Source organism: Chanos chanos, chromosome 1, assembly GCF_902362185.1.
Source record: "Chanos chanos chromosome 1, fChaCha1.1, whole genome shotgun sequence".
NCBI lineage: Eukaryota > Metazoa > Chordata > Actinopteri > Gonorynchiformes > Chanidae > Chanos > Chanos chanos.
Genome location: NC_044495.1, coordinates 10210324 through 10235400, shown reverse-complemented (window position 1 = coordinate 10235400; position 25077 = coordinate 10210324). Strand labels below are relative to the sequence as shown.

The window sequence follows — 25077 nt, the reverse complement described above, 5'->3', positions numbered from 1 at the left end:
ATGAATTTACCACCTGAGCCTTTCTGTAATTGTTGGGGGTTTTTTTGTTGCTTTTTTTACCCTGGCCTGTGTTTGGAACCGGCCTTTATTTGCCCAAACAGGCAGCACCCCCGGCCATTATTTGAGACCTGGTTTTTATTTGAGGAATTATGGTTTTGCTTTTTAGTCACCCTTTTTTCTCTCCCTCTGTACTGTTTAAAGTATAATTCACCTTATGATTATGTACAATTGTGGGAAAAGTAATTCCCCTCGCAGGTACGGTCATATGTGGTTACCCCATTCTGTTTCATCCTTGCAGTCAATGGACCAAGGCTGATGGTAATAATGCCTCAGAATCTCATGAGGCCCGGCTTGGAGAACTGCTATTTCAGTGCAATTACTGCACTTTTCTATACAGGCTGCACCAATTCACAGCACTGCGTAGCCTGTGTTTCATTACCTGGATGTTATAAAAAGTTCAAAGAAATATATCCTGGCAGTTTGACTGAAAATATTTGAATTCTCAAACATGTAGTATCTGTTTTATTTTGGCCCTGCAGCGCAGCTGGGATATTTTCTTGAAAGCAACATTCATTGGCTTTGTCTTAGTGGTCTGTGATCTGTTGCCGAAGTCACGCTTGCTGATGCGGTAAATAGCCGAAAAACTGTTCTGTCTGAGGCTTTTGCCAACATGCTGTGGTTTAAGAAGATTGCTTTCACGTGTTATATAAATGAGCCTTCCTGCATTTGTCCACAGAAATCATATGCTGCTCATGCAGCTTTTTTTTCTACCTTTTTTTTTTATCCTCTGAATCAGTAGCGTCATAAGGAGTTTGACATACGAGGGAGGGGCCTGAATTTGCCCAAGGGGAGAGGGGGGGGGGTGGTGGATGTGGGGTGCTGATGCTATAGCTTACTGGGATGAGAAGGAGCGATCTGAAAACAGGTAGGCCTACAGGCGCAGATAGATTATTAACAGTAGGTTTACACTAAAATATTCTTTTTATGAATGTACTCTCATTCATTTGAAACCGCGTAAGCAATGGTGGGGTTGAGGTTGGGCCGCCATCAATGATGATTTCTTTTTTTAATGGCAAGAAAAAACGGCATCTACACTTGTAGCGATTAAACGTACAACTTTCAAGCAGACGAAAAGGACAACAGAAATGCATGGTCTATTTGTACCTGTTCATTTCATTTCCATCCTCCTCATTGTCCCTGATGGGCTGCTGGCCACGTTGCTGATTCTGAAATGCAGTTAACACACTAAGCAATGCCTGTAGCATGCTTGCAAGACTCGCCGATGTAACCTTTCCTTCCCCATTCATTAATGCACATTTGACTTGAATTAATTATTGCGTGCACCATTGCAATGTGTAGTGTTTTATACTTGCTATCCCATAAACCGGGCAGCTAGTGCTCTCCCTCCACGCACCCTGGCGCTGCTAGTAGCTAATGTTAGGTAGGCACTCGTGCCAGGAGCAAGCGTGCAAATTTAGGATATTTATCTTATGAAGCTATCTAGTATTTTAAGATTATTCGGATCATTATCTTAATGCCTACCAGGTGTGACCCTGCAATACAACACTTACATTCTTGACCACAAAGAATGATTGTATCATGTCTCTCTTCTTAATGGGTCCATGATCCGTCCATGATCTAACGCGTTAACCTTTAGGTGTGTGTGGAATGACGGGAGACGTGAGGGATGGGATTTAGCAGGAAGGAAGGAAGGATGGTTTGACACTTAATCTAATCATAACCAGAAATTCTTTGACATAACGTTTTCATTGTTGGAGGATTTTATGATTTCCATAAATCAAGAAAAATATACAATAAGATATACTTTAGTTTATTTATTTACTGTTGGCGGGGGGGGGGGGCATGTGTCCCCCCTGCCCCCCTTACTTCAGATGCCCCTGCTCTGAACACATCTTAGCATGACGCAGCATGTGCATGTTCTTCTATCTTCAAAGCCTTGTTATATATATATATATATATATATATATATATATATATATATATATATATATATATGACCTTACATCATTTGTAATCAGATGGCTTATGCTACAATATGAGATGATAAGAAGGACTTCCTATGAAGTTTTTCTCTATCCCTGTAGACTATTCCGTGCCACACTAAGAATCATTCACCTCACCAGGAGACTAAGAGGTAAAACAGTACATGCACCATGACCTTTAATGTGTAACAAAAATGAGAAGGACGACCATCACTCACAAAAAACAGTGCCATCAGAGTCTATTTTTGAAGTAGAGAAAAAAAATTGAAAAGGCCTTTTATCAGGAGAAGATAGGTATGAAATGGATACTTGTATCCCTGACGACCCAAATACAATTACATCTATCAAAAACAAAATCTCTTGGCCTTATAAATCTCTCCAGAGGGGAGAAAGATAAGCCTTCAATATGAGCAGCCTCTCTAATCCAGCGATTAAATGAAAACCACCAAGGATGCTCAGATAAACGCCCTCTCTCTGTCTCCAAAGATATTGAGGGAGGATCTTCTAGAGCACGAGTCATATTTCATGACCAGGCATATGATATGAGTGAGGTAGTCTTCAGAGAGTTTACTCACTGTGACACAATTCCAACGCCGTACGACTGAATTCTGTTGGCGCTTGTTATAGAGACAATGAGGGAGAGAGAGAGAGAATAATTCAACTTTCATCTGTCGTTGGTCTTGAGTCCCTCACTATATTTAACACTGGATCCAAATTTCTAATGTTGAGAAGTTTGGACACCTTGAATATGCTGTGAATTCTTCCCTTCTGGAATAATGTATGACGTCACAGAAGTTGAATATTGCTTTCGTTATGTTTATTTTAATATAACTTGGCACATATACTTTGATGTTTTATATGCAGTTCCCTGTATTTACCAACTATACCATAAGAACAAGTGTTTTTATCACTTTGCTCTTTACTTTAAGTGTCTGACATCTTACCATGGCTTTTTTGCACATTTTTTTACTCTAATGTGTGTCCTCGACAGATAGTTAATATATAGAAGAGTGTCTGTCACCTGATTCATAGTAGGACTTGTGTTAACATCCCTCACTGATGTTTTATTTTCAAAGAGTCTCTCACATCCTCTGGAATTTGAAACAGATTGGCAGCGAGATCAAAGCAACTGAGATCTCCAAATGCCTGAACTAGGTTCCTCATCCTGCTTAAAAAAAAAAGAAAAGGAGAAAAAAAAAAAAAAAAGATGCTAACTTGCTTTTTAACATGTGCCTCATCCTTGAATATGGAGCAAATGCGTCAGTAGAAGTGTATTCCATCAATATTCATGTTAGCATTGTTAAAATAACCAAGTGCGCTCCTGGTATATGTTTTGCATTTGCAAAAAAAAAAAAAAAAAAAAAAAAAAGTCTGTCTGCTGGATAAAGCGCACAGGGATATATTACGGTGATAATAAAGCAGGGATGGGACTAATGCGGACGCTCCAAGCAGGTGCTTCCTCAGGCAGGCTTGATATTTTTAGGGTGCAGTGTTCTGGATCAATGTCTTTAACAGGGCCAGTGCCAGAGGTGCACTCAGTCATAATGAGCTGTAATCCGGATGCCATTTTCTGCCTCAGCGTCACTTCACCTCTGCAACAAAGCCACTAACAAAATCTCTTTTTATTTGATCAATAAAATCAGCGACATAAAACCTATTGAGGGAGAGAAAAAAAAAATGAAAAATTAATTTGAAAGAGTTTTGGCAGTGCTAAACAGAGTAGCATACATTTGGGAAATGTATTAGGCCATTCTGAGCCCTGAGACGCACTGGGAAGTGTGTGTGTGTGTGTGTGTGTGTGGGTATGTGGGTATGTGTGTGTGTGTGAGAGAGAGAGAGAGAGAGGAATGGTCATGAGGTGAGGTCATGGCCTATGCCTGCTGCACTCATTCATGTTGCTAAAGCTAAATGCCCAGAAGCTCCCTCCATCTGTTGTACCCGTCCGACCTCTAACCTTCACTTTCTCGCTCTCCTGCCTGCTCTGCTCCACACCCATTCTCTATGTCTGCACTTTCAGTAATGTTCACACTTTCTCTACCAGTGGCACTAATTCATATCTGAGAGGCTACTTTTTGTCATTTCATTTTTTCCCACAGGCCCCAGAATTTTTCCCTCATTTTTTTTTTTTTGTCTTAGAGGCATGTGTGCATGCACATGTCATACAGTTCTGTGAAAGAGAATGAGGTAGCATTGCTACCTGCTGTCTGAGTGGATGGCTGACACTAATAGGGCTCGTGTTTGGATAGGCCCCCTGGTAACCCCTCCCTGGGGTCTTGGAATTTGATTCACACTGTGCCCTGTAGCAGGGAATGCTCCCTCACCACTTGACATCAGTGTAGGAACAGCACGCCTTGGCAGTCTACCCACTCCAAATTAAATGCACAAACTCCCTCCCCCATGACCTCTTGCTGTTTGCTGAACGTCCCAATAGTACACAAAATATCAGCAGACTTCTCAAGGCTTGTCATTAAAACAAACACTCCCAGACATAAGAAGTGAAGTCCTTGGCACATCTTTTTTTTCTCTCTTTTGTAATCAAAAAGCCTATTCCAAGTAGAACTGCGTCTTTGGAAAACAGAAGCAGATGCTGTCCACTCAATAAAAATACAGATCTATGCATGTAGAATTGCTACAGTGTTGTCCTTGATGTAGTTTAAACATGTTGACCACTCAGTGTGAGGGCCAGCAAGACATAAATGTTGTCTTTGTATTATCCAGTGCAAAATACAAAGGTGTATGTGGATAATGTTCAGATCATTGTGAGGATCTGCTGACCGTAGGTAGACACGAATCTGACGACTGCTGGAGTTCATTGAATTACTTTTATGTGGGGACTGATTGAAGTCAAAATCTATTAGATTCATTTTGTTTCATAATGGGGAATTCAATCAGCAAAAGAGGCTGAATGTTTCCTCATTCTAATCACTTTCCTCTTCCTAACTTCCTTATTTGTAAGCCTGGTTTCTATTATTCCAGAGTCTCAATGAAAACCAGCAGACCAACAGAAAACACAATACCTGTGTTCTATTTGTTTAATAATTTCTTAATATTAAAAAAAAAACATAACTTTATATTCTAAATCCTGCTTAAAAATGTTTGAATATCTGGCTAAAGCTTGAGAGCAGTGACTGTTTCTTAAAACCACTCTCATTGCATTCCAGTAAGTAAAGTTTTCTTTTAAACTTTGAAGGCAACAACGATAATGAGCGATTACAAATGGCAAATAAGAAAATCCCATTCAAATATGCCCGGCCTGTAGAGGAGTGGCTCCAAGAGAAAGGTAACGTCCTTAGATCTTATCACTGTTTTATACATTTGTTTTGCATCTAACAAGCATGTTTTTATATCTTCTTAGGATAAAGGTTTGTCAGAATTGTGTTTCCATGTCACCCGTTTAATGCCATGTGTTTTGCTGTCCATGTAATGTTAGCCACAATGTTATGGGATGCCCTTAAAATACTACAGAGGGAATGTAATACTTTTAAACTTGTCCTGATTATAAAAAAAAAGGGCATGCACTACTTTTGAATCTTTCTATTGGTCATTATATCACATATACAGTCTGTTAGCCTTATATAAACATACCCAGATGGCTAACAAAAAATAAGTAATATGCACCAGCATGTAATTAGCCATTTAGTTTGAGTAGAATGAATGTTCCAAGAGGGTTAATAATCCATAAAATTAATTTAAAGGTCAATGATAAAAACTACTTAAGTATGCAATAAAGGCCTTTTGACATTCTCTAAAACACTAAGCCAAGCATTAAACTAGAAATGGCTCCATGCTTGATTCAAAGCACTTTTTTTATATGAATATTGTTATTTTAATCATGTTTAATGTTAGTAAACATAATGCCCCCCAAATTGGTGTAATGTGTTCCAAATGGCAATAAATGTGTTTCATTTGGTTTCTCATTACAAGTCGTTCATTTTATATGTGATCATTCCATATTACTGGATGTGCAACACACACAGAGACACACATTCACACACTCACAAATGCCACAAATATGCCAGCATGCTTGTAACCATAAAACACAGTTCAAACTGTTGACTAGATTTCATAAAGGTATTATTTGTGGCCTTTCCTTAACCTTAGCTCTTCTATTAATCTGACAATTATGGTCCAACAGCCTTTCCATCATGAATGTGCACTCTTACTTAATGATCCGTGTTTACAATCTGGCCTGTCAGCTTTTTACAACCTGTTCCCAGTCATTAAGATTCTCCTTTATCAGTTTAGTATTGGGGGAAATTCACTAATGTGTATTTGAACTTGTTTTTATTATATGTTGAATGTTTTGGGATGGAGATTTAGTTCTGAACCAAACTCTTTAGCCAGTTTTGCTTCACTTCTCCATGTTTTCCTCATCAGGGCGTCAGTTAACAATATTCAACACCCAGGCTACAATTACCATCGGAGGCACGGACCGCAAAAGGCCGTTCCAAGGCCAACTGTCAGGGCTCTACTACAACGGCCTAAAGGTCTTAAACATGGCTGCACAAGGTAACCCCAACATCAAAATAAACGGCAGCGTACGCCTGGTCGGGGAAGTGCCATCGGTCGCTGGGTCAGCCAGGACCACAGCCATGCCACCCGAGATGTTCACCACTTTCATCGAAACCACCACAACTATGTCCACCACCACCACGAGAAAGCATCGCTCTTCACCCACAATACAGGTATGACATAGAAAAGGGTCATAATAGTAGTATAACACAATTTTCCCATGAGGATTTTGAGAGAAGCCTATGGGCCTTCATCATCCCTTCTAATAGAGCAGGCTGCTGCCCTGCACCACAAATAACCACATGGCCCAGATTTACATTTGAAACAAATGAGGACATTGGGTGCAAACTATCATTGCACCGTACAATGTAATGTACATTGTAGCAAATGATTTTTACTGCACAGAACATTTTACTCTCAGTATCCTCTAAAGCCAAATCGTATTCCTGAGGTTGATGTCCTTGTAGATCTATGTAAACACTGTTAGAAAGCAGCTTTACAGAATACCAGGTGTGAGAACTCGATGAAACATTGACAGGAAAAAAGTCCCTTTGGTAATAATCGAAAGAAAACTTGAGAGGAACTAGGCTTCACAAGGGGTAACCGATCTTACTCTGACTGACAATAGATGATTTAACTATAAAGTTATAATAATCAGTCTATATTAGGAAAAAAGAGGAAAGAGAGGTGTCGGAATTATAAGATCCATCTTAGCATATTGGCAGAGACTGCAAGGGTTACAATTTATCAGAAACTTTTCAACAAGAAATAAGTCAGCAATGACGTTGAGCGGGAGAGGGCAGGTAGCCATAACAACAGTCACTTCGACAGGGACCTGGCCAGCAGTCAAGTTAGCAGGCATACAGGGTCAAAACAGTGCTTTAAGGGCTTTAACTGGTGATCATAATGATAGATGGACATGCTGAGTCTGGAGATCACTTGTGTGTCCGGGCAGGTGCCACACAGCAGGGTAGAGGAAGAGCTTGTGGGTGTTGGCACTCATGTGAAAAATTTCTAATGACAGAGATGCTGGTGGTATTGACCATTTAGATGCATAGACATTAAGACATGCATATGTACATGTGTAAGAAAGCATTTACTCATGATGCAGGCAAGCAGTAAGCGTACTTCTAGTAGCTTTAGGATCAAATATCAGCCTTTCTTTTTATTGGACCTGAGCACAAGGAATTTGCAAGTCATCCTGTTTCTAATGTCCTTTAATGATCTTCCATTTGGAGAGCTGAGAAACTTCATTTGGCTTGAGTGTTTTGTACAGCTGTGAATCATCAGCTTAAGCATAAAAGCCAACAGTATGTTGATAAATAACAGAGAAAACACATACAAAGAGAAAAACAATGGTCTAAGCACCAAACCTTGAGTGCATGTTTTGTCATATTCAAAAGTAGTTTGTCAGTTGAGGCTACAAGCTGTTTAGTGCAGTGTGTGGAAACAGGATCGAGCACATAGGTTGATGATGTAGACATGTGAGCAAAGCTTTAAATTCTGAGTGTCCAGCTGAAGTAAATTGGATTCAAATCACTCATTGAACTTTGTGTCCTAACCAGAGAAATGGACAGAAAGTTGTCGAGGTTGAGAATGACCACTGATCTTCAAAATCCTGGAGCTATTAATGCTAAAACCCACTGTAACTTGGAGGTCAGCTGTTTCATGGTTCCTGGTTGATTTTGAGACTGCTATGAACAGGAATATGGCATTTTTCTCGTTATTTTCTGTCAGGCTGAGGAGATACGGTGAACTGGCAGCAGTTGACCAGACTTTGTCAGTGATGTAACGGTTGTACTGAATTGCCTCCAATTTATTGAGAGTCGTCTGTATTATCATTTTTGGCAAGCTTGAGTCCATAGGTATGCTTAATGTACTGCGATGTAGGGCTCTGCCCAACTCTTTTCTTCCTGAGCAGTGCAACCTTATCTAGAGTACAATTGGAAGTAATATTTAAATATTCAGTTATAAACATGGAGTTACTTGAGCCAGTGCCTTTAGATTAGATGGTTCATTTATTCAACATTTATTCAACATTCAGGAACCTTAGTTGAAGTAAATGAAGTTTGCAACTTTTGATGATAGTGATGAAGTGATCATAAGACCAATACAATAATCAGGAAGTTAGAGGAGAGCTCGGGTGTAATTCATAAGAAAATCAGCTATTGATCTGAAATAATGGGATTCAGAAGGAGCAAGGTTATATTGTAAACACAAATATCACAGTTTAGGATTAGGTCTAACGTCTGATTCAAAACCTTCAAAACCAAAGCTCTCAGACAATAGCTGTAAATATGAATGATGCCTTTGGACAGACTGATCTTATATTCAACAGCCCTAACGTTAACTTTTGTTATCCCAGGCACGAGCCTTATTTGCAGGTGGGTCTAAGCTATTGTTTATTAAATTACGGAAACAGATGCTGTAAGATTCAAGATATCCACCTTTTGTAGGCTGGAAAACAGATCAAATCTCAGTGGTCTGAAACCTGTGTGATTCCTCTATGCAACTAGCAGATGGTTTAGCTTGTTTGTCTGATCCCTGGACTTGGCTGGGTTGAGACAGAGATTTGGTATATTAAAATTAATGTCAGCTTTCAGCTCTCTGTCAGCTTACTATATTGGAGAACTGCATCCTCCCAGGAGCGGTTGATTCTATCTCCTATTCAAAAGTCTAGCCTTACTTCAGAAAGTTTAGCAGTTGTTAACAGAACCTGCGTTATTTTCTTGGTACCACTCGTACAGCCAGTGATTAAACAGTGTTCATCTGCCATAGATTTCATCACTTCAGGTAGTTCCTATGGTTTTATTTTTGCTATTTTTGAAAAGCGATGCATGAAGCACATACCTCTTTAATGCCAACATGAATAACATAGGAAACTTGAAGAACTTATGACTATCCTTAGCCAAATTTGCTTTCACATCGGTCATCCTGGCATTAGCCATACATCATACGCCCACGAACACCGGTCCATAGTTGTTGTCACTACCTTTTTGTTTATTTTTCGTTTTTGTTTTTCTCTTAATTTAATACTGTTAATTACCAGACCTCTTTCAACAAATCTTTTAGGAAATACATCACTGGAGATTGTAGACAACCTGTTGGAAATGTAAATTGGGGGATAGTGGCGTCCATATCAAATAATACTGTTTTAAGGATTGTACTGCCAAGAGCCACACCTATTTACCTTGCTGAGGCAGCTCTGCTGTTGGAGCTGTAGCGGGTAATGGGTAGGTACAGCTGAGTCACCTGGAGCCACTCAAATTTGTTCTACAATGTCCTGATCATTCTGTTTACAGGATTTGATATCATTGTGCTTAAAGTTCTCTCATTAACAATACAGATATCCATCACCATAGCATTGTTGCAGAAGCCGCTGTGTTGTATTTCGTTTTCTATATGTTTGGGATTTTACCAGAATTTGTTTTACCAGAACAGTAGGAGGTGATGATAAAATGAAGCCATAGCTAACGTTTTAAACAGAAAATGTCATATGATGGGAAATGAGTGCTGACATCCATTTTATACAGCTGTAACATGTAAAAAGATTCTAAGATTTTAAGATTTTCTCAAAATGACATAATGTAGATTTTGTAGTGTTGGCCAGAGTACAATGAACAAATGACCATAGTACATCTAATGCACCGCAACCAGGGTGGGGAGCAATGTGTTACAACATGAATATGAAATTGCAAAACACAAATATGCAAATGGCAAGGTTTTGACTCATTTGCAAGCCACTGCATACCAGGTGTTTGTGTGTGCGTGTGTGTGTGTGTGTGTGTGTGTGTGTGTGTGTGTGTGTGCGTGCGTGTGTGTGTGTGTGTGTGTGTGTGTGTGTGTGTGTGTGTGTGTGTGTGTGCGTGCATGTGAATGACTTTCAAACAGTATGCAAACAACCAGTCATTATTTACAAAGGACACAGGGAGATAACAGGTGTCCACAGCTTGTATAAAGGTCAAGTATGGCTCTGACGTGATCTGCATTGCAGTGTCTTGCAGTATCACTGCTTGTACTAACACAATGCCTGCAATGCCCGGTGTTCTGTAGATGAAAATATTGTATAGTTTACATCAAATCATTGCAGTTACTCTAGGGATGGGTCAGAGTGGTTCATTACTTGATTATTCATTGTGGAAAATCGTATTCAATATATTTTTGACCTCTCAGCTGAGATATTTATGTGAAATAAACATATGAAAACTATTTAAACGAGGCAGAACTAATTGGGATGTGTTAGTTCAGCAAACAAGATACAGGCCCAGGACTAGCAACACTGTAAACACTCTGCCTCTTGTTTTCATAATCAAATCCTGAGAATTAATACATTAATAAGATCTCGCCTAGATTGTAGCAACAACTTTGAAATATATTCACGTATTTTCTGTATATTTTAACAAATCAGAAACCATCAGAATGATATTGTTTATGAAAGTTAGTTAACAAGATGTTAGCAACAATTTTTAGGCTTTGTGTACGTATCTTAATGTAACCCCAAAGAATGGATGAGTCGTGATGTTATGGAGGGGGAAAAAAAGTTGTGGGTTATTTTCGAGAAACCTCTCAGACAGACATGTGACTCATTTCAATGAAAAACATCTTAACGCTCTGATCCATTACAGGGTCTGTGCTTGTCAGCACACATCCCAAACAATCAATTATTCGCTCATACCAAACACTGATTAGTCAACCATGAAAAATTTGACTTGTGCGCATCTCTAACACAAAGCCCTCTGACAGCAAAACAGAGTTCTTCACCTATAAAGTTTAACAGTGAGCTAATAAAAGGCTGTGGCTTGGTTAAATGTAATTATGCTGGCCATTTCATAGGCATCACTGAAAAATGGACCTGGTGGACCTGATATTAAAGCCATCACTCTCCTTGGTGTGTCTGACATCATTTGGCGTTATGAGACATTTATATCTCTAGAGGAAGTTGTCCTCTGGCCGTGTGGCTCACCTCAAAATGAAGCTGAGACATTTTCTCCTCAATTCTTGTGAACTCAAAGATCATGCCCAAGAACGTGCCAACACTGTACACCATTTCAAATTATTGTGAGGTGTTTTGAAAAGAATTACATTACATTCCTTTCAGTTCTTTCAACACCTGAGTGAAAGAGCCTTGAACAAGCCCTTAAGAAAATGTTGTAGTGGAAAGCATTTGGAATAGCTCATCCATTAGAATTTGTCAGGCAATTCATACTAGTCTTAAATGGAATCTCATTCCATTTTTATCGTTTCCTACTTTGCTTGTCATTAAATTTTCTGCGGTCAGACTTGATTTTCAGTGCAACATATCAGATGTTGACATTTAAGGAAACGCTGATAAAAGGACAACCTTTATATATCCCTAGCTCAGAAACACCATGCATTGGTGAGTTGTTTTTACAAAGAGTGAAGGTAGCTATTGGATCATGTTTGAGAGCCATTTCTCACCTGACTGTTTTACTTTGACATGGCCTTTGTTTTACTGAAAAGTGCTGTGTAGATGGTGTTGTATAGCATCAGATAGTCAGGGTGGAGCCATGGCAGACTGTTTTGGTTATAATATCCTCACAGGGAGTCCAAAAATTCTACTTATATTCTACCTGGGAATTGACCACGTCAGACCCTTGTTAGAAACCGTAGGTGCTCAGTCAGGCATTACACCACACCCCACCTGGAGCGAAACAGATGAGACATATGCAAAAACAGTGGTCACGGGCAAATTGATCCTCTGCCTGAGAAATGGCCACATCAGAGTGAAACACTGCCACAGAGCCAATAGCCCAGAGCTCTAACATGGAAACACCAATAAATATTCAGCCGCACTTGTAGAAGCGCTTAAGATGTGACACAGGAAATTTGAAGATTGGGAGTCCTCATACTTCCATCATTGAAACACTATGAACATGAGGAACTGAAGAAGTTGACGTGTGGTTGATGTTAATGTCGGGACTGTAATGATAAGGAATCATGGTCAAAACCGTGCAGAACTTACACTGTAGAATGTTTGCCAAGTCTGACCAAAAATACATTGAAAGTATTCAATGCTTGTATTTAGAGCTTGAAATATGATGGTAAACATAAACATTTCAGTAGAAATTTGCCCTCTGGTTAATTTTGCCGAGCTTTCTTTTTTTTTTTTTTATGATCTATGTGATTAAAAAAGCTGTTGTTGGAAAATTGCTGTTGTTGAAAACTTGTTTCTTCAGTCAACCAATTCATAGAATTCAGAGTCACACATTGAAGTAGATTTTGTCATTATGTATATTCCGTGCAGTTTGATTCCGTTGACTACAAATTCCATTAAATATCCATCTGCACTTGTAGAAGTGTCTAGGATGTGAAGTTTACAAGTTGTGAGTCATAATACTTTCACCACTGAAACACCAAGAGCAGTGGGAATCCAACATATCTGGCATAAAGCAATCACACACCCAGAAATGCTTCAGGCACTCTTTTCAAAACCTCCCTCTCCCACATATAGACACAGACTCTTCTATATGTGGTTCCACCTTGTGAGTGTGTGTGTGTGTATGTGTGTGTGTGTGTGTGTGTGCTTGTGTGAATTCATAAAACATCACTAAGTCTTCAAATTCTACTGCAGATTATTCTCAAATATATAACAGGGGGCTGTCTGTCACTTTACTGACAACATAAACACACTTAGATTTTACTGCTTTAAATCTATCCTGACACGATGGCTCTACCTGTTTCCCACAGTTGGATGAGTTTCTCAATGTTTATAGGGCATGTTTTACAGTATTTTAAAAGCTGTTGGGCCTCTGTGCTGTGGTTGGTTGGAGGATTAGGAGTGAGTTTAGTTAAGGGTGCCACATTTTCCCTCTGTCTAAATAGAGGATTGTGAAGAGCTTTAGTGGAATTGGCAGGGGAATTCTCATTAAGGCGGTGCAGCATGCTAGGTCAACAAGCTGCCGGTCATGTTTGCTTTCCCATCGTAATTTGTGCAAACAGGATCAGTAAACAAGCTGTCTGTTACAGTCGGAAAGTAATTTAATTGTGCTTCTCAGTTCTTTGCATTGTGTCGGGAAGGGGGTACAGGGGGATGCGTTTATTTATATATCATTTGCGCTTCTTGTTTGATTTGAAAATGGAGCAAGGTCTGCATGTTGTATTCAGCTTAATTAAGATCACGGATGTAAAAGGGAACAGAGAGAAAAAGAAGGCTGTTCTGATGTCATTGAGAGCAGTTCTGTTGAGATTTTGCAAAGTATACCTTGGTCTCTGATGTGTCTCCAAAGCAAGAGGCACTGAGCCAAAGATAGAGAATACAGATCATATTTGGAGAATTGTTGAATTTTTTATATATCTTTGCTTTTGACAAGCTTCCTGACTGACAACATTCACACCTGGGAGCGCTGAAATAGAGATACTTCTTAACAAGGCTGGGCCTCCTCTATTTGACCTATTTTAATAGATCTTACTTTAAGAACAGAATGCAAATACTCTATCAGATGCGTTCTTGACACTTTAGTTGAACCACTGCATATTCTCAGCAGCAGTTTTACATGGGGATTACTGATTGGATGACCCATTATAATGAAGTGCACCATAGCAGTGTGCCTACACAGAACATATACTTACATGTAGAGCTATAAACGTGTAATTATTAGTTATAAGTCGTGGCAGTATCCAGGAAACTGGATGGATTCAGGCAGTGTGGCAAACAGTTTATTTAAAAGCTTTATCGTCTGATGTATATTTGTTTTACCCATCCTGCACAAAACAGCCCAAAACTTTGCAGTTACGTTGGTAAGAAGTATGTAGAGGGAAACAACTGATGGCTTTTGTAGACAGACAGTCATTTGCTAATATACTTATTGAAAGAAAAGTCTGACTCTCCGAAGATACTCGGGGAGAAAAAGGATTTGACTGGCAATTAGCAGTAATCATTGACAACACATACCTCTCTCTTGTATGTTACACATCAGTCATTCACTTTTTTCACTTCAGAGTAGTCATAAAATGTGATCAGACATAAACCATGTGTTGATTAGAAATGAGTATGGTTCGCTTTAGCCTTGGGCTGATTTTATATCTGTATGCAGAGTGGGAGTTCTCATCATTTTAAGGTCACACGCCGCAGTTGCAGTGGGCCCTCAGTACAAAATCCTGCATTAAAAGAACCATGCTTCCTTTGGTTTGTACGCAAATATTTTAATATATTTATGAAAAATTCTTATCATATTTAGGGAGCAACTGTGATATCCCCAGTCAGACAATTAACACTACATTGAGTGTTTTTGTCATTAGCTTTAAGAAAATTACAGCTTTTTTATCTTTCAAACCAGTTAATAAACCAATTAATCTTTAAAAATGTCCGTAATTCCACTATTTTAGGTGTCATACTCTGATTGGTTAAAACTTACTGATAGTGACTAAGAGGAACCATATATCATTTAATTTCCATTTGTCTTTCAATGATAGACACCAAAATCAGCAATGGAATTCTTTTAGCAGATGTAGTACATAGTATGTAATTTTGTTTTGTTTTGTTTCACCTTGAATGTGAAAGGGGAACAGACTGCTTTCTGATTTTGAATAGACACTCTATAACTACATTAAGCCTCAAAACAAGCAAAGATTGTGATCTAGTTCCTGTTGCAATATCAATTAATATGTTAACATATTACCAGTATGTCAGGTCCTATCTTGTTAAACTGAATTGTGCTAGTTGAAGTGAAACAGGGTGTACAGGAATAGTTGGTGAATTATAGAGACTGTACCTGTGTTTCCAAGCTCCTGTTACTCAGTGGGCTTAACATCTCATGCTGTGTTATTGCATGGAACCCATTATGAGAAAAGTGCAGTGCACTGAGTCCATTGTCGCGAGTGGAAACAGTACAATTCCGATTTCAATTAACCTTTAAAAAAGATTTAATATGTTTTCCCAGAGGCAAAACTGCAATGATCATAAATTGTGACTGGGTTTTACTTCAGCATTTGATGTATTAGTTGGTTGAAAAAAGGTTTTTTGGGGGGGTTTTTAGGTAAAAGTTTCATCCTCACTGATGAGAACTACAGGACAAAATGATGTTGAATGAACATAGAGTCACAATCATATATCAGGCTAACTGATGTTGAATTTCTATGTATTTTTACAGTTGTATTTGTAAAATATATGCCAAGTGAAGGTTTTCAGTCATGATTTCTGTAGAGACCACAACCATTAGCTTACTGTATGTAATCTGTTAAAAAATATAGTGCCACATGTGGGTTTTCTGAGTACATCACATCTTTAAACATACTTTCAGTCCTCAATTCAATGTCTACCAATTCCAGGACTGCTTACCAATTCATTCATTGTGGCTTTTTTATCTGGTGTACTACATGCATCCAATGTAGGGCTGTAGGCTCATCGGTTAGTAGACCAGTCGACTACGGTGACCCGTAGTGGAGGCTGTAATATAATGAATGTTATTTATTACCCACTTTTCCCGTATCCAAAGCACTGCAATGCAATAAGTGCAAGAAAACAGAAAAGAAATCGCAAATTAATATAAAAACAATGCAAGCAACAAATGTAGACAGAGCATGACCCAAACAATGACATACCTGGCACAACATATACGGGAACCCGGTAAGCATAGCAGAGCAAAATAAGCACCACGATACAGCAAGACTGTTTCAAGTGTCACAATAGTGCAATGGACACAAAAGCGACAGCAGTTACAACAACAGTGAAGCAGTTGAAATGATAGTGGAACAGGTACAAAAAGCAGCTATGCAGTGGACACAAAACAAGACAGTAACAGTTGCAAAGTTTCAGTCATTCAAACATGCAAACAAAACAGCATAAATTAAGCTAAAAACTAGAGCTAGAAACTTAAAACTAATGCTACAAGAGGAAAAAAAAAAACCTAAAAGGAGGGAGCACGTCACAGGAGGTCAAGAATCAATGAGATCTTCTTTAAAAAGGTAAGTTTTCAATAACTTCTTAAAGCAGTTTAAGGCAGGGATATTTTACAAGGCTTCAAGCAGAACGCTCCATAGACAAGAGGCGCTGCAAGAGAAGGTTCCCTCACCCATTGTCTGAAGCTTGTAATGAGACTGCTGCAGGTTTAAGGAGCCTGAAGAACAGAGAGTGTGGGTAGGTATGTAGGGTTTGACTAGGTCACAGAGCTGATCAGGTGTAATGCCATGGATTGCTTTGCAAGTGAGAATGAGGCTTCTGTCATCAATGCATGCATGAACAGAAAGCCAGTGTAGTTGTATGACCACAAGAGTGACGTGTTAGTGCGGTGAGGTTTGAGTAGGAACGTGGGCAGCATAGTTTTGCACATACTGGAGCTTCTTGAGGGATTTTGCAGGTAAACCAGAGAACATGGCATTACAGTAATCCAAACTAGAAGAGATTATTGCATGAACAAGCCTTTCAGCATCAGGCAGTGAGGGAAATGGCCTGAGGCTGGCAATATTATGAAGGTGATAGAAAGAGATTTTAGAAATGGTTTTAATGTGTGTATGAAAGGTCAGTTGACTGTCAAATATAACTCCAGAGGAAAATACCTGGATATTGCCAATGGAGAGACTAAAGTGGTTAACTTTGAGTATAGGGAGAACGAGTGCCGATATGAATGAAGTTGTGTGCATTCATGACTGTATTTCTTGAAGGAAGTTATCATTATTATTATTATCAATATTATTATTATTCTCATTATTATCATTAGTAGTAGCAGTGGTAGTAGAAGTAGTATTAGCTTCATCTTTGTTTGAAAGTGCAATATGTGCATTTCAATAGGGGAAAAAAATGATGACAGCAGCAATTTCTGCACCATCACAATAAGGACAAATATTTCTAAGGAGTTGTGTTTAAAATCTAGTTATATGGAGGATGGGATGCAGTGGGGAGCTGATATGTTGCAGAGGACTGATAACTCTCAGAAGGTGCTCACAAGCCATGTGGGAAGAGGAATATTAAGTAGAGGAGGATGCTGCAGTTCTTAAGAGATGGCCTCCTTGATTTATTTCAGTATATGGAAACCCTGGCACTTAACAGCACAGAGTTATGGAAGTTCTGTCATGATGCTGCATGGTTGGAAGAAACAAGTTCAATCTCCTGGCTCCGCAGTAAATGGAAATATGAAGTGAGCTCCACTTTGCCAATTAATTCAAAGATTTCTCTCAGAGGGGGAAAAAAGGCAGAAAAAAGAGAAAAATCTTAAAAGGCCAACATAATTAAGCACTTACTGAAAATGCAAATGCTCATTATAACACCATATTTTCCATATTTTCCTACAGAACAGTAGGTCATGAAAACACGTTTAACATCACCCATTCCCTGGATCCCCACACAGTACAAAATACACACTATAAAGGGTGGTAAATTAGACACTAGTCCATCACTACCACTCTTAATGCACTCCCATGCTTGTTACACTGTATTAAAAGTGAAAGGACATACAACAAACAGAAAAAAAACAAAAAAAACAAAACCAAACAAAAGAACGACCCAAGTCACGCTCAAGAAATAGGTAAATCAATACAAAACTCAGCAGGAAATGAAATAAATACAAAAACTAAAGTAGAGAGCAAACTGTGGGAGCCTCCACACCATAAGACGAGTACGACGCACCCCTCTAGCCAGAAAAAAGACCAATGTTTGGAAAGCCCATGATAATCAAGGAACAAGGGACACAAAATGCCGGCTGCAGGCTGTACTGAAAAATGAGGGTCGGTGTGATGCAGATAATGTGGGGAATTTATAGAGTTTCTTAAAATACCCATAAGCTGCAAATCAGCATTGCCTAAAGAATTGACAGGTAAGGGCTTTAGAAAGGTGCCAGAGGTGTAGAACAGCAGAAAGGTTAGAGTTAACGTGCATAAATTTGCCCCTGAACTTCCCATTTCAATAAATAAAGTTTAGAGATACATCTATTTTTTATACAAGCACAAAATTCCCCATCTGTTCATGCAAAAGGGTTTGTCCAATAAAGTCAGGCTTTTAAAAAAAAGGGTTGTGCTAGTCATTTGACTGTGCATGAACTATCTTCTTTTCTCTTGTCCTCTCCCTCCGTATACTACCTCAGTACTCAGCAGGTGCTGCTTTATCTCCCCAGCCCATTTTCAGGTGCCCTCCAATGCCACAACCAAGCAATAATAAAGGATGCCAATTTAGAATTGAATCTGTAATTGAAAGAAACTGTATATAGTCACACGCTGTATAACGACATTTTGGTCAACGATGGACTGCATATACGCCGGCAGTCCCATAAGATTGTAATGGAGCTGAAAAATTCCTATCACCTACTGACGTCATAGCCATCGTAACGTCGTAGCACAACGCATTACTCACGTATTTGTGGTGATGCTGGTATAAACAAACCTACTGCACTGCTAGTCATATAAAAGTATAACACATACAATTATGTGCGGTACATAATACTTGATAATGATAATAAACAACTATGTGACTGGTTTATGTATTTACTATACCGTACTTTTTATTGTTGGGCGTTCCTTAACTATAGAATGCTAAAAGACCCAAGACCAACAAATATTTCTTTGTTTCTTTTTTCTTTTAATTTTTTTTAACAGGAAGATGAATGTCTTTAATCTGAAACTGCCTTCCATGGGTTGGTGGCAATTAGACAAATGAGATTACAAATACAAAAAAGTAATGGTGGGCTTGGAATTGTATTTTTTGCCACAGGCTGTGCTGGTGTTAAAGGTTATAGAGTAGGTGTGTGTCTTCAAATTTGTAAGACTGGATAGCAAAAAGAGCGGGGGGGGGAGACAAAATACTAAATTTCTCTCCTGTTCATCCTGGGTCAGTACCCCCCTTGCTGATGACAGTTTAGTGTACTCCTGCTAAGGACAGTTTAGTGGACTGTGTTCTTAAGCACTGCTTTCTGTGAGGAGATGGTAGATGACAGAAATGAAGAAGGAGAGACACTTGCTCTTTTTGAAACTGATCTGGCCTCATGTTATCGATTCAGCTTGTAATACAAACGGTTCCACTCTTTACTCTGTCAAAGTGGAGATGGACATGATAACATCTGTCCCAAAGACCTGGTGTAGAGAAGTAAAACAAAAACAATTTTCTTAGATTAAGGGTCAGTGCAAAACAAGAGTTTCTATTATCTTCATTTATTTTTCAATTGGAGGGTGAATTATTCATGCTATGAGAGTACAACAAGGGCACTTTATCTTAATTATCTCACCACTGAAACCCTTATTTTATCAGTGGAGGACAACATCATTCATTGGCACAAGCACAAATAGAAATAAATCCAGATTTGAGACATGCTGGTTTAGAAAGTGTTCACACAGCATGGAACAGAACATCACTACCAGCCCAGCAGGTCAAGCGTCATGCATTTCTCCTCACAGCACAAACAGTTTCTGTGATGTACACTGATCAATCAAAAAGCAAATTTGAGGAAACCAAACCTGTTTACAAAACCAAGATATCACAGCAGTTCTAATTACCTATCCCTGCAATTCATTACAGGCTTCAAACAGTTGAGTTTTAATCATTTTTTAGCTAAATCAAGTCTAGTATTACAGTTTGTAACAGTAACCCATACGAAGGAATATTTAAACAACTAAAATTACTATAAACATATGAGACGGATGTTGCCAAGTTGTTCTCTGCAGTGTAATATAACTTATTTCATCCGAGCGTTTAACCCCTGGTTTCAGTAATTCACACTAAATCCATACATTCTCAGACATGTTGTCCATTCCCTCCTCTTAAATCAGCTAGGGCATAAAAACATGACTCTTGGAACTTCTTAAATCTCAAAGATTATTCCTGTGTCAGCACTTTCCTTGGTACTGCGTAATCGATTATGGTTTGAGGCTCCTGTGAAATGAATGACCCGGCACCTGTCTTTACTATAAATCAGACTAGGGGCACTATATCTACATGATATACATCCACAAGGTTTTTGTCTCATGGATATGGTGATATATTTGCTTTAGCGTTTGAGCTGAGCTCTGCTGAAATGTGTTATTTGAAAATATTCGTTCCCCGTTAAAAAAAAAAAAAGTGTTGAGTGTTTGCAAACATTTCAAAATAAATTCACAGTGTGCATAATTTTCATCTGCAAGCACTTTTAGCTGCCATGGTATAAATGTGTAATATTTATGCTGAGCTGAGATAGTCATTTATAATACTACTCTTTCAAAGGGATTTTCTCTGCATGTAATCAGATGTTCCCCCTTCATTCAGTAGTCTCACTTAAGCACATGTTTGTACAAAATCTTACATTGGAAAAATGCCTGAAAACAGCTTAACCTGATTTCAGTGCAACATATGTAGACTTGAATTTTTCAAAGAAAAGACAAATTAAAAAGGACAACTTTAAAAGGTGATTTGTGTGTGTGTGTGTGTATGTGTGTTTCAAAAGTAATTTAATTGCAGGTTTAATAGTGATGTTGTCAGCTTAGTAATAGGCTGTCTGTGCTAATGGATTTAAGTTTTCTGCTATGTTCATGTGGCTCTAATATTAGTTTAAATGCACAGCATAGCATAAAATCTGATCTCTGACCTCAATTAAATTACTCAGCGAGACAAGCCAAAGGGAAAACGTGATTCAACAGAAGTACAGGTGACTGACAAATTAAAGGAAACACTTAAGTAAATAAGGGATACAAAATGTAGTGAAAGGAAATGCTTCCAAACAGATTTGGTTACTGACTTAATTGAGCAATTAACATTTCATCATGACTAAGGTCATGTATGAAATCGCTGGACAGGCACAGTTCTCCATTATTGTGGCTGCCATGATTAAAGAAAGTGATCTCAGCGATTCTGAATGAAGCATGATTGTCGGTGCACCTCTAGCAGGACCTTTGGCTACTCAGATTGTTCAACAGTGGCTGTAAGAGATGTTAGCAAAAGCAAGTACTCTTGACCTCCATGTTCATGGACTGGTTGAAGATCCAAGGCAAAATAGTCAAACAACTCTAAATGATCTGATTGCATGTAGCAAAATTAGGATGAAAGCAGGGAGTTTAATTTAGAACTGTCCTTTAAGAACTATACAGAGAGAGATGGTTGGATCGCTCTTAAGGCATGAGGTGAGTTTTCTTGCCACGGCTCAGGTCCACTCAACTCCTTGGATGGCAATGATTTCATTTATCCTACAGTCAGTTCAGCATTTCTGTCCTCGTGGTCTCCTCAAGGATGACAGCACTCTCATCCGCAAAGCATGAGAGGTAAATGAATATTTTGATTAGAATAAAACAATGTAAACCGTGTACAATGTCCATTTTATTCACAAGGTCTAAACGTAGCCAAAGACATCAGGGTGATTCTGGAGTATTGTTTGAGACAACATAGTCTAATGCCCTCAGCAAATATTCAGTTGATGAAATTTCTAATGGAGGAGTAGTGTAGCATCCATTTAGTAGATTTCACTTGTAGAATTTATGCTAACGCTTATTGAAGCTGATCTGGTTGCTTATGATGGCCTAGGACCCTATTAATACGCTCCAGGCTGGATTTATTAGGACATGCCAAGAACGGCAACTAATGTATTTGTGCAGACAAATAAATCACACCGGTGTTCTACTTGTGTTACAATCGATAACAGATGCAAACAATCTCATCTTAATCATTGGCACGCCCTTTAAATGATGTATTTGCTAGTGAAAATATGATTCAGGACTAATTTTATCATGCACTGTGACTGAGTGGATTCATTTCAAGTTAAAAGTGAAATTCCCACCCCACATGTTTGCGAGACATTAGTCAAAGTATTTCTGTTGTAACTTTGTGGGTTGTCTCTGATAACCTATCTTAAATCTTTAAATTGAGCGGAGTAAATATCTGAATAGTGTTGTATTATGATGTTGTGTGGACACTACACCAGATCAACAGGAGAATTTAGGGAGATCACTGTTCTGAATTGCTCCTAGTGAATGATGTCTATAACTAGTCCACATGAGGGAGGGCTCACAATGGCACTTCCTTAACCCCTCCCCCACCCCAAACCCCCCCCCCCCCACCACACAAACACGCGCGCGCGCGCACGCACACACACACACACACACACACCCCTTTTAAAATCTTTAGATGAGAAAGCTGAACTCTTTTTTTTCAATGTCTTCCCTTTTCATATCAACAACTGTGACCAGTGTACACCTCGTCTCAGGCAAAGTCTGTACCAAAGATTTATTTTGCTTTTGGGAGCTTCACTGTTAGTATTGATCTGTGGGGAAAATTGCTTGCTTCTGCGGGTGCACTGACATTTTACTTAGGCCATCCAACTGTCTGTGATAATGTAATGTGTCCCCACCAATTGCGTGTTCCACTCAGCAAAAAAAAAGAAGAAGAGAAAAAAAGTGCCAGTTGTGTCCTTTTCCTTACTAAAGCATGTATCTGCTAAGGCTTTGTACCACATTTCTCAAGGTGAGTGAAGTCAGCCCAAACAAATGATTAAGTTCTTGGAAAAGACATAAATACAAATAATTACCTTTATCTGGAAGGGACAAAAACAGCTCTGACTTCATTCTTTGTGAGTATGTAATCAACAGTAAAAGCAACTGTTGTTCAACAAAAAGTTGTGAGGCACTTTTGTCCCATCTTAGACGGGAGGCTGCAGAACATTTATTTCTGAATATATCGACTGTGTCTGAATTTTGGCTTGAAGGAGATTCTATTTTTATCTTTATATACATCCTGAGAATTTTTTTCAGAACAGTTAAAAGTCTTGCTAATTGAGATGCTGGCCCTCTACTACTTTTTCAGTGTGACTCCCTCCTGCCTAGTGCACTCAGTAGGATGCTAATATTTTCTGGCACCACTCACCAAGCCTGTCAGTTATCTCATAGCAGAGCCATAGCAAATATCCTGCATTGATTTAGCCAATTTGCATAGGCAGTGCTGGCCTAAAGGCAAAGAGCTGAATGCTAACTAACAACATCTACAATGTGACAGACCCAAAATACCATCCCGCTCTCAGCCGCAGGGGCCACCTGCAGTAAGGATGCCTGAGAGGAGCAATGTCAGACTGGCTGGATGCTTTTCAAGTAGTATGGGAAACGGTCGAGCGGTCCAAGGTCTTCTTAATGCCAAGTCCACTAGCTCAGTCTGTTCAGGGTAGCGCACGATTTTCTTTTTTTTTTCCCCCTCATTTTACTCATGTGTAGCCCAGCAGAGCTGCCACAGCGGCAAAATACCATATCGCTAGCAAAGTAAATGAGGGATTCTAATCCATTTTATTTTGTCTCTCACATCGTGAGTTAAAGCCTGTTTCCTTCAGGACAGCCGTCTCTCATTGCTATGCATAAGACAGAGACGGAGTATTCAGGGCTACATTTTTTTTGTGCGTGTGTTTGTCTTTTGTCCTTTTCTTTTTCTTTTGTGTTGCCAGATTTGAATACAGCCTGGTTCTTGATGCCAGACACAATGGCTCTATCTCAGTGGAGCTGCTTTCTATAGCCGTCAAAGGCTAAGCACACAGGACACAAGCAGCCTCCCTCTGACTCCTTACCTCTGCTGAGATGATGGTCTTTGGTCTAAATACGCCGTGCTTACGCCAACGGTTATACTTTTCCATGTTCAGATATAAGATAGGACATTTTAGAGCATTTCCATATGCATTTTTTTTGTTGTTGTTAATTTTATGTGTCAAATTGCTCCCCCCCCACCCACCCACACAATGTGACCACATACAACCTAAATATTTTCTGAATATTCAGTGAAGAGTACAGTGTTACTTTTCTGCTGTGTGAATTGAAAATATTGACCAGTAGTGTAAATCTTAGCAAGGGAATGTCATGAGGGGAATATGGTTATTCAAAAGCTGTTAATGGTTTTCTAGTCTTAACCATGCAGAGCTAAACATGTCACAAACACTCATTATTGAGTCAGATATGGCTTTTTTTTTGTCTTTTTTAATGGTATACGTACACCTCAGCTCTTGATGTTGCGCAGTGTATCGCAACTTGCTACCGACAGAGGGAAAAAGAAGAGAGAGCTGATTGGAATGTTCTTCGGAGTGCTTCATATAGATGTTTTCTGCAAAGTTGCTCCTGGGAGCTTAGAGAATGATTTAGTGTTACCAGACCCTGAGAGATATTAGATGGTCCCCTCCAACCTTATCGAGAAATGCTGTGAGAAATCAATAAACGGATGAATCTTGATTTGGCTAAAACGTTTGAGCTTTAAATAATGCATAATTTCCTCAAGACTGAAAATAAATTGAAAGGGTTTAGATGGATTTGCTTATCAGTCGGACACCATGAAGCATTACACTTTTAGGGCTTTGGAAAGCCATTTGGAAACTAACTAATCTTCCTGGAGTTCAATGTTACGTTCCCATCTCTGTCAGGATTGGTATAAGTGAGGACAGAGATTAATCCCTTCAACGGAGATGAATTTTAAACGCTTAGACATGACAGAGACGTATTCTCACATTGTTTGTGGGTTAGGCCATTTTCTTCTGTCTAACAAAAGCATCAGTATACAATGACACAGAGTCATAATACAGCATCCCTGCTCGGGGTTGCCTCACTGTTGTTGAATTATCTGTGCACATATGGTTGTAATGGACATCACTGGGAAAAAAAATGTATGTAATTTTTTTTTTCTGGTGGCGGTTGC

The 25077-nt window shown here is 39.0% G+C and overlaps 1 protein-coding gene across 15 annotated transcripts in view; it reads left to right on the top strand.

The window, feature by feature from the left end:
• Nucleotides 1-25077, top strand: part of nrxn3a (neurexin 3a) — a 217158-nt gene that overhangs the window by 182110 nt on the left and 9971 nt on the right. For 8 of the 15 annotated variants that reach the window (XM_030787550.1, XM_030787499.1, XM_030787536.1 and 5 more), the window contains 2 exons: nt 5194-5283; nt 6381-6688. In XM_030787550.1, the coding sequence (XP_030643410.1) occupies nt 5194-5283; nt 6381-6688 (398 nt within the window). Of the gene's footprint in view, nt 1-5193; nt 5284-6380; nt 6689-18146; nt 18165-25077 lie in introns of all 15 variants that reach the window. The other 7 variants (XM_030787596.1, XM_030787588.1, XM_030787573.1 and 4 more) reach the window with 2 other exon arrangements.